This window comes from Betta splendens, chromosome 21 (assembly GCF_900634795.4).
Source record: "Betta splendens chromosome 21, fBetSpl5.4, whole genome shotgun sequence".
In the NCBI taxonomy this organism is placed as follows: Eukaryota; Metazoa; Chordata; class Actinopteri; order Anabantiformes; family Osphronemidae; genus Betta; species Betta splendens.
This window is the reverse complement of record NC_040899.1, coordinates 14,455,167-14,465,483: the sequence shown is the minus strand read 5'-3', so window position 1 is coordinate 14,465,483 and position 10,317 is coordinate 14,455,167. Positions and strand designations below refer to the sequence as shown.

The 10,317-nt window shown below is 39.8% G+C and overlaps 1 protein-coding gene across 2 annotated transcripts; it reads left to right on the top strand.

Annotated features, from left to right (window-relative positions):
• The first annotated feature begins 424 nt into the window (after nt 1-424).
• Nucleotides 425-8,647, top strand: wdr4 (WD repeat domain 4). 2 transcript variants are annotated; one of them, XM_029137607.3, is made up of 11 exons: nt 425-583; nt 1,235-1,309; nt 1,755-1,824; nt 1,932-2,088; nt 2,183-2,295; nt 2,372-2,432; nt 2,680-2,793; nt 3,473-3,534; nt 4,081-4,264; nt 6,875-6,944; nt 7,599-8,647. In XM_029137607.3, the coding sequence occupies exons 2-11, from the start codon at nt 1,297-1,299 to the stop codon at nt 7,772-7,774; spliced, it is 1,020 nt and encodes a 339-aa protein (XP_028993440.1). In that variant the 5' UTR covers nt 425-583; nt 1,235-1,296; the 3' UTR covers nt 7,775-8,647. The 2 variants fall into 2 exon arrangements, with proteins under 2 accessions (XP_028993440.1, XP_028993439.1); XM_029137606.3 differs by having other exon boundaries at nt 1,681-1,824.
• The last annotated feature ends 1,670 nt before the right edge of the window (nt 8,648-10,317 follow it).

Here is a 10,317-nt window from a genome sequence, read left to right as displayed (position 1 = left end):
TTAAAGGGTTTACTGCGAATACACTTCTGACAATATAAATGTGAACAAATGGTTAGAAATATATCATACTAAAAATTTGAGAAAAGATTTCACAAATCAGAAATGATAGACATGTTGTGTTTTTGTATTTAGACCTGGTTGAGGGTGGCCAAAAAGGAAAAAAATAGGACCTGTCCTAATATGACAGTAGATAGTATATGTCCCTCTATTGTATTTCCACATTTAATAACAGTGGCATTTACAATTGTATAGACCTTAAATAGAATTTGCTGAGAGTGTTATAAGGGTACATACATACATAGATACATACATACATACATACATACAAAGTATGTTTGTAATACACGCGTTTGTGTTTTCCTTTAGGACCCCTACACGCACTACGAATCAGACACTAACTTCGCCCTCGTCATGAGTTTGTTTGGTGACGCAGATTCTGTGCGACAAAATGTGTTTGCGTTGTCCTCGTGAACTGCCGTCTACTGTTATTCAGAACGATCATGTCTGCTGTCGGTTTTGCTGGAGACTGGTTAATTGTCACATGCGACAAGAAACTTACAGCAATTCACACTAAACAGAAAAGGTTTGAGTCGTTTAGGAGTTTCAATTATTGATAAGTTGTTTGCAAATGGCATATTATGTTTGCAAGCTAGCCATTCAGGATAGAGCATCAGAATATGTCAGAACAGGCTCCGAACGTTCTACAACACGTTTGGAAAACACGTTGCTTGTTGCTTGCTTGTCCAACCTGGACATTTAACGTTGTCTTTACCAAACGAGCGCTGTCAGTAATTACAAGGAGTACTGCTAAAATCATCCTGCAAAAGAACATCAGAGCTTATCAGAAACAGGAGCATTAAGTAATTCAAACCAGTCGTGCTAAACATTTCTGATATTGTAGGTTTCTAGTAAACATTTTTAGAACACCTAACACGATGTTTGCTACTTCCTGTCTTCAAATTAAGACATCTGTACTGATCAAGTAAAAAGTTTTAGAGCACTGTCGTTTTTACCGATGCGCTTGTTTAACACAGCGATGCTACAGTGGCCTCTACAGTTTTTAGAAAGACACAGAATAATCCTAATAATTACTTAAAGGTAAAGGGAATGTAAAATTAAATGGAATACACACAGTTGGTTTTTGTTTCTTCAAAGCTTTTGTTTTCTACATAAATAGCAACATGCAATAACATATACAATTTTAATACCTCAACATTTTTGTACTTACTTGCAGAGAACCCTTTCTGTTTGACTGCAGCACAGCTGAGAAGAAACCCCCGACCTCCTGCCCCAAAGATGAAAAGAACAGGTAAAACTGCTAGAAATTTCTAAAAAGAATATATCGATTTTGTAAGACTTTAAATTGTACAAAGAAAAGGTATAAATAAGGCAAAGTATGCATTAAAGTGTTGATGGAAGGTTTGATTGCACTAAATCTAATAGAGTAACACATGGAAAAAGCCACACTTACCCATCCCTCATTACAACCTTTGTTCTGCTCTTAACCAGGTCTACAGTGGAACAGCTCTTATCAAAAGTACCCTAAATGGATAAAGCTTAAAACAATTCAGAAAAATACATTTTGTCAGTTTTATTCATAAATCAATTTCTGTATATTTAATCCAACGGAAATTGAGCACAGGTTAAACAGTAATTTTAACATCTGTACTTTGTCATCAGTGATTGTGGTGCTGAGGAAACGGGAAGAGATAAAATCCTGGCTTTTTCTGTGTCTCCCTCTGGAAAACTGGTAGCACTGATTGATGACACCAAGAGGCTAGTTCTCTTTCAGTGTGAACCTTCGTGGCAGTGTATCAGCATCAGGTACAAACGAGAACCAAGAACAGCAGCATTGTTTTCTAATGATAGTAAGGTGCATTGACTGACGTGGTAACCTTTGCTGTGTGTTTTCATGTGTGGGGGTGGAAAAGGTGGGTGGTCAGGAGATGCACCTCCCTAGTGTTCAGCCAAGCTGAGGACCAGCTGCTGGTGGCTGACAAATCAGGAGATGTGTACTCGTTCTCAGTGGTGGATCCACAGGGGGCGGGCGAGCTGAAGATGGGCCACCTTTCTATGCTGCTAGCTATAGTAAGAAACGTTAGACTGCATTCACACTCCAAACAGTACAAAACATGTGTCAGTTGAGCACATATAGTACTTTCCCACTTATTCTGTCTTTTAGACCATGTCGCCGGACAACAGGTACATCATTACCGCTGACCGTGATGAGAAGATTAGAGTGAGCTGCCTCAGGTGTCCATACAACATCCAGTCTTTCTGTCTGGGACATCAAGAGTGAGTAGATTGACCTAATGGAGAAAAAAATGCTCCCAGACCAAGTAGGTGATCTGTAGTTCTTTATTTCTCTCAGGTTTGTCAGCACCTTGCTGATCCCGTTCGGATGTCCACATTTACTGCTGTCTGGATCAGGAGTATGTTAAACGATTTATTATTATTATTATTATTATTATTATTATCCTCTCCATTTTAGTTTTTTACTTCTATACTTCTTTTCACATGCTGTATGTTTCTAAATATTCTTTTCTGTAGCAAGATGATTGAGTTTGTGGTGGTCAGAATCATCAGGACGTTTTTAAATCACATGTGCAGTGACACAGGCTTTTTCTTATATATGGCATAAATCTGGATTAAGCCTGATGTTTGATGTGTATGTATCAGGACGGAACAGTGAAACTGTGGCAGTACGAGACTGGCCGGCAGCTGCAGACATTGGATCTCAAACAGTTTGAGGAGAAACAGAGCTCTGAGCCTGACAAAGAGAAGGTGACCAAGGTATGTTTAAACTTACAACAGCAATAGAAAAAGTCTCCTCTTATTTAAGAGCAATTAAGCAAAAACCACAAGATCAATATTAAGTAACCCTGTACTGCTTCCATTGAATTTTGGAGGGTAATTTGTTAGGGTTAGGGTTTACTAATAACAAATTAATACCTACTAAAACCTACTAATAAAGTAGGTGTGTAGACTTTTTATAAAAGCATTTAATTGTTTTCTAGGAGTGAATCACATACACGAGTCATGAATCAAGTGACCACATAAGTGCCCTTAGAGAAGCTATTACTGCTCTGCCTCATTCAGAATGAAAGGTTATAAAAGTATTTCCACAGAAAAATGGTGTTCAACATTCTGCAGTGAGGAAAGTTTCCCCACGTGTGGGTTGTCCAGCAGATTTACCCCACGGTCAAATTTACAATGCTCAGAGCAATCCCAAAACTCAAGATTGCAGAGCTGATTACTGTGGAATTGTCACTTTTTAATAGAAAAATAGATTTTTTACTAAATGCTTTTTTTTTATTAATTCTCAGTTCTAAATGAAAAATGTATTGTATAGTGTATTATATTGCCATGGCTGCATCAGAGGGTGGTCTTTAAATGCGGTTTAAATAATGGTGTTAAACATTAAATCTCTCAGTCTCTCATCTCTTTTTAAGTTGTTATTCTTATTTCATAGCCCACTGTGTGCCGTATTGCCAGCTCACCTGATGGCCACCACATAGCTGTGCAGTGTGAAAGGTGAGTATGTGTGTATGTGGAGGGGCTGCTGTCATTTTATGCAACTAATACCGGTTTTATATACGAGTAAATGCAATGATTGTCAGACTTTCCGAATCTTTAATGAGCTATAACAGTTGCAGTTCAAAAGCTTTTCACTGAAAGTCATACAAAGCTACAAATTATCACAGTTAAGGAAAAGTAAACATTGATTTGAATTGGGGTATTTCTCATTCATGAAAAACAGTTCCTTAGTCATCAGAATGTTGTTTAACTTATCACGTAGAGCAAAAGATATAATGATGAGAATGTTATGTTCAGAATGTTCAGACACATTTATTAATTGTAGCCCTTTCTTTAAGCCTGTCTGAGTTTCATATTTTGCTTTTATTTTATATAATATATATTTATATCAGGGAGGTAGTATTTCTTCACCCATCTTCATTACTTTGTTTTTGTTTAACTATAGACAGTAACTTGTTAGCTTTTGTTATGGACCTAGCACTTTTTAGTTGTCCAGTAACTGATCTATAAATTTCTGTATCAAATTTCTGTATCATATCTCAGAGTTTCCACGGTAGAGTTTTTCACTGTGAATCAGGAGGGTGAGAGACTTATGCCAGACAGCAGGATCACACTGCCACACTGTCCACTGGATGTTGCATTTGACCCAGAAGGCCGACTCTGGGTGCTGATGGACTCCAATGATTCCCCACTCCAAGTCTACACTCACAAGAAAGACTGTTGGGAGGTACAGTGTGAATTATTCCTAGTTCTCTTGTGTAATAAATAGCACAATAAATGTATCTATAAGATTTGATGTTGTGGTAGACAATGAAGTTAACACTGTTAGAGTTGATAAAGGTTTTGCAGAGCAGTTTGATTGACACTGGATCTCTTTAGTACTCACTTTGACCTACCTTCTGAATGGTTCTGTCAGAACTGGAGCATGTATAAGACAGGACCACAGCTGATCCTTTTCTGCATAAAACCTTTTTGAGTGGTCTGGTGGCTTAGTGGGTAGCGTGACGGCCTGGAGTGCAGGAAATTCCTTGGTCTCTCCGTCTCTGTCACCAGATGTGTCCTTGAGCACCATCCAGTAAAGTATTTATTTAATAAAAAGTGTGTGAACAACCGGAACAACAAGATAGAGCTTATTTTATCTGGCGGAGACCATCCTGACATTGCTGAACTAAATGCACAGATGTTGGAGCATAAAACTGGTGCAGAAGAAGAAGTAAACACACATGCGTGACAACCTGATTCAGTCTGTGACAACCTGGTTCAGTCTGTAGCTTCATATACTAAGTCACAAAATATCAGACAACCTGCACATGTTCCAATAATGCTGTCACTCCCTAATTTAACTGTGTGGGTACTCGGTAAATAAAAATTAGCTGATGTGAAGTTATAGCTTGTATACCTCAAGCAGTAGCTGTGGAACCATCAAGAATCATGCTATAATTAACATTTTACAAAACCTTTAACAAGTACGAATTATGTTTGCTAAAGACAATGCCATGACTTGTACAGTCGATACTGTACAGTAATTAGATGCTTGGCTGCTGTGGGACCTTTATAAAGCAGCTGTGTACAGTAACTGTAGGTTACAGGGCATCAGATACTATACAACAGAATGCTGCAGTGATATAGAGATCTGAAAGCGATTCATTGTTTGGATGTTTTAATTCAAATTAAATAAAAAAATCTAAAACTATTCAAACAATGAAACAATTTTTTTGTATTCTAACATAGGTGGACATTAGCAGTGTGGCTATAGCTGCAGCAGTAGCATCCTGTGGTAGGCATTAGATTTATTAGATTAAATTAGATTTAACTTGTACAAAGCCATTGAAATTCAGTAGAGTCTAACCAGAAGTGGCCTGTTTACAAATAGATATCAAGGGTAAATATGAATGTACAGTGACGTGTGAATTTGCAGTGAATGTAATGTGCAGTAATGTAGCAGAATTGTAATAGGTCAAAGGTGACAGTGTGCAGTGTGTGAGTTCAGAGACCATGTGGGATCCTCAGAGAAGTGGACTCAGACGAACTTGAAGCTGGGTACCTGCTCAACAGCTGCTTGGTTGATTTGAATGGGAGCGTGCGTCTGACTGCCAGCTTGTCTGAAATCCACAAGGATCTCTTTTGTCTTTTTGGTGCTAAATTCCAGATTATTGTCTAGTCAGATTTCTACCTGGGCCTACCGCTCTGGTGTCGTCAGCAAACTTGACAATGCAGTGGGTCCGGTCCTTCACAAACATTTACTCTTCCCAGGGTGTCGCTCACTTCAGAGATGGAGCGAGAAAATGGCAGCTCACCTGGTAACAGCTCTGCCTTGAGTGTCTCAGTGTTCCCTTTTTCAAAGTGAGCATAGAAGAGGTTGAGCTCATTGGGGAGTGAAGCATAACTGGATGGTGGTGGTCTGCTGTTTGAGTGTAGCTCTGCAGATTCGCCTCATCAGATTGGCTCTGGGGGCTCTGTAGGCCTCACGGTCTCCAGACCTAAAGGCTGTGTTGTGTTCTTTGAGCAGAACACGTATCTCCCTGTTCATCCCAAGCTTCTGATTGGGGAACACTGTGATTGATGTTCTTTTTGTGTGGTCACTTGATCCACACACCACCTGAGAACAGCTGTGTCTGAGAACAGAGTCAGTGTAAAGATTAATGTGAGTGACAGAGTCTGCAATGGCCTGTGCAGCAAATTTACTCCAATGTTTGTGTGAGAACTGCTGTTGGAGGTGAGCATCAGTCCCTTCCAGCCAGACTTGTCCTGATAGTGAGTTTCACACTGACTGGTGACTACTTGCAGGAACAATAAAAAAAATGCTCTGATTTCCCGGGGTGGGTCAATGTATGCATGTTTGTGTACGCATGGTCTTGTGTTTTGTGTGCTCTGGTGAAACACGACACATGCTACTGGAATCTTGGCAGAACAGACCTTAATTTGCGCTGATTAGGTGATTTACTTTATGGCTATGCTAGCGTTAGCATCTGAAGGTACATACGTGTTGGATAAACGGGTCTGCACCTAATCATCAGGCGTTCAAGCTCGGTAGTGGGATACAGCAGAGACAGTGCACCATGTTTTTCCATGAACACATAAGCCTCCCCTTCTGTTCTTACCCGTACATGCTGCTTCTCCAGCAGCCCTGAAAATGGTTCGCCCCTCGAGTTCCAGCGTGCTGTCGGGGATGTCGCCGTTCAGCCAGTTTTGAGTGAAAACCATTATATTGCAGTTGATGATCAGTGTGTATAGTTTTGTACTTGAAAATTGATTACTAACAGATTTGTTGCCATCACCAGTGTTTTCTCATGCTGCATTGTTTGAGCCTGACCTGTGTGCTTCTACTCTATTTTAGTGTGACACTCAGTCCGCTGAAGTCATTACAGTGACTGAAGACTTCAAGTCACACTGGAACACACTTGACGGTGAGTCTTTTGCCACAGAAACACACTCTGTTTTATTGTAGAGGATAAGTTAGATGGTGGTTTAGGTCCAGGGTAGAATGACTGTTATTCAAGAAAACCAGCTGGAACAGGGCCACGTGGATTCACTGTAAAAAGGAACTTAAACACAGAGTCCATTGGCTGTAGTTAGCATTTCTGATGCTTTGGCTTTACTGGCTAGTTTCATAGATGGGTGTCAAACAACTGTGTGAAGGTCAGATGTGTGTTGTGTGATTTATCCATTAAAAAGGCATATTCCAAAACAAAGTAACAATAATAGGGAGTGTGCATGTAATGTAACTAATGTAGAAGGTTGAAGCCTTACATTGTACCAGATAAACTATAACAAACATTCTTACGGTTGTAAGACTTAAAATGTAAACCACACAGAGTAAAACCTAATCCTAGTGGACTAAGAATTTAACTGCAGAAGAACTGGGAGCATTATTAGTTCAAAAACATTCCTGCCAGTAAAAATGAATATGCAGGAAGTGTACCCCTTTTTTTTATTTGCATTTGAAATTTAAACAAATATTCTCTTAATTATTAATCTCTTTTGTAATAAGCAATAGAAAAGCATATAGTGTGCAGCTGTGTTTCCTGTCACCAACCTTCTTCCTCCTGTCTTCTCAATAGCCACCACAAGGTTTTCCAGCAGCTTTGAGCACCTGCACAAGGTCGGCTTTGACAATGTGACGGCGTACATGCAGAAAAAGCAGCAGAGACTGGAGGAACAGCAGCTGAAGAGAACAAAGTCACAGAAAGCCAATGGAACCAAGAAGGCTAAGACAGAGACTCGGCCATTTGCTTGAGCAAACAACCAGTTTTCCCCTTTTGTTTAATACTTTGAATGATGCAAATGTCACAAGGACATCACTTTTATGTTGACCTAAAAAAGATCACAAATAGGGTTATTTCTTTCTAAAGTTGCTGACTGAATCCTTACATTCCTTGCTGCTCTCATTTGTCATTCATTACCCTCCAAATTCCTGTGCATCATGCTGTATTATTAATTGTTTTTTTTATTTAAGAAGTAATGATGCAAAGGGTTGATACGCCTTATTATTTGAAGTCTGAATTAAATGAATTAGTTATTGATTTGTGTGGGAGTCACAAAATGTCTACTGCATCCAGAGGTCTTAAGTAAAGATGGACAAAGAATGGCTCTGAAAGCTCCCAACAAGCCAAGTCAGCAACTGAGAAATGAACAACAGGAGATAAAAGAGCAAGGATAACAGGGAACACCAGAATACAGGAAGGCTTGTTGGGCAAGTTGCACATTAGAGGCATGCAGCTCTGTCTCTGATACCTGTTGAAAGGTGCAGAGAATGAGAAGAACAGCTATTAGACGCAATGTTAATGTTGTGCATTGGTGGCATGTAAGTGAAAGTAGAGGAGTGTGGTGAAAACAAGAATCACATCTAAATCTATAGCCGCTCGAGAATGAGGTGCTTCAGAGAGACCTGAACCACCATGTATACAGTAGATGTTATCAAAAAGGTACATTTTAAGCATAGAGGAGCCTGAAGTCTGAGGTAGTTCTTCAGGGCATAAACATTCTAGGCAGGTGGCTGCTCACTGCTCCCTTATGTGGATATTTCAATCATTTTAATATTACACACATGCAATTTATTGTAATGTATGTAAACAAAATTCATTAAAACCATGTGTGCTGAACAAACACATTTACATTGTCTGTGAAGTTAAGATGTCCAGGAGTGAAAACAGCTTTACTGAGTTTGTCCATCAAACATCCTGTCTCAATGCTCTGTTCAACGCCCCTTCACGTTTGTGTAACACACGAGTTTGGCATGTTGTCAGATCACAAGCTAAGGTGCCCACACACATCTGGCAAATACACATTCACTGCTCTAGGTTAATGGTGCTTGGAGAGGCAACAATTACAAACACAAGCATATTTTGTTCCTTCCAGCTAACTCTGAACGTCATCTCTACTGGTGGGTTCTACCTGTGCACTAATTACAGCCAGTGTGCTGCCATCTAGTGGACCCAGAAATGAAATACACCACACCAATACTCCAAAGCTCGAAATGGCTCCTACACACGAACGCTTATATATAAGTTAAAAAGTCATAATCAGTCAGGTTTCTTCCTCTATAGAGAGGGGGTTTTCCTCTCCACTGTTGCTGTTGAAATTTCATTATAATTAAATTAAAGTACTATTTTATATTTGACTTTTCTGCATTTTTCTGATTGGCCACAACTTAAAGCTTGCTTTATATGGGACTTGTTGGCTTTAGTTGTGTAAGGTCTTAAACCTTGATAACTCTGCTGTGAACAGGCACTATATAAAATAAGTTAATTTAATTGACCAGGAGGTGGGTTCTCGAGCAGCTGGAATCAACTTTTCAGTGGGACTGGAGTAAAAGGTGGAGCCATTCGGCCTGTGAAGAGGTCAAGCATTTACATGTCATTTACAATGTAAAAATTTGACCGTGAAACTGGTTAGGTACCTATAAGATGTCTAGATACTGGTGTGCCCTCAGGCTTTGGGGAGACTGGAGGAGAAGCAGATCCTATGATAGAAGCAGGACTTACATTACGTCCTGTAGGTATGAGCTCGGTAACATGCTGGACCCTGATGGCCAAACCCTACAACAGGAAAGACCCCACTGAACCAACATCTCTCCTCCTCAGGGTACAGCTTCAACAAAATTGTTGGGACAAAAGTGATAATAAATTTTAATTGTGGCTCAACAGAATTGTTTAAAAAACAAGTGTTAAATGAAGGCATCTCCTTTAATTAGCATCACACTTGTCTTTAAAGGGTGACAGGCAGGCGCTGTCCTGTTTGGTGACACAGCAAACACCATTTCCCCAAGAGGATCAATAAACTATGTCCTTCAAGCAGCTTGATGTTCCTGTGACTATAGTTCCCACAGGACCGTAGCCGACCTCCCAGGACGTGAAAGCAGGAGGAAAATTCATAACAAGCATCACGTGTTTCAGGTTTTTGAATGTGAAGCAGCAAATTTACAGAAAAAACAGTATCACGCAACTGTGTCCTTAGTCATAAAATAAATATATAGTATCACCTCTGTGAAGGACTTCATGCTAAAATCTACTCTAAACTTATGTGGTAATGTTTAAAGGACTAAGCAACACTGATGATCCGTGAATCATTTAAGCTTTCGCTGCACATGCTGTTTCACTTTTACAAATCACCTGCGTGGAGCATTCTTCCAGGGGCCTTACCTCATTGCAGATGTTGCTGGACTTTGGGAAAACTACAGGATCTTTGGCTGCACAGGGTCAGAGGGCGAGCGTCATTATGAACACATACCTCACTCACTCACCTAGCACTTAGTCCTCATAAGGGTCACAAGCAAGCTGG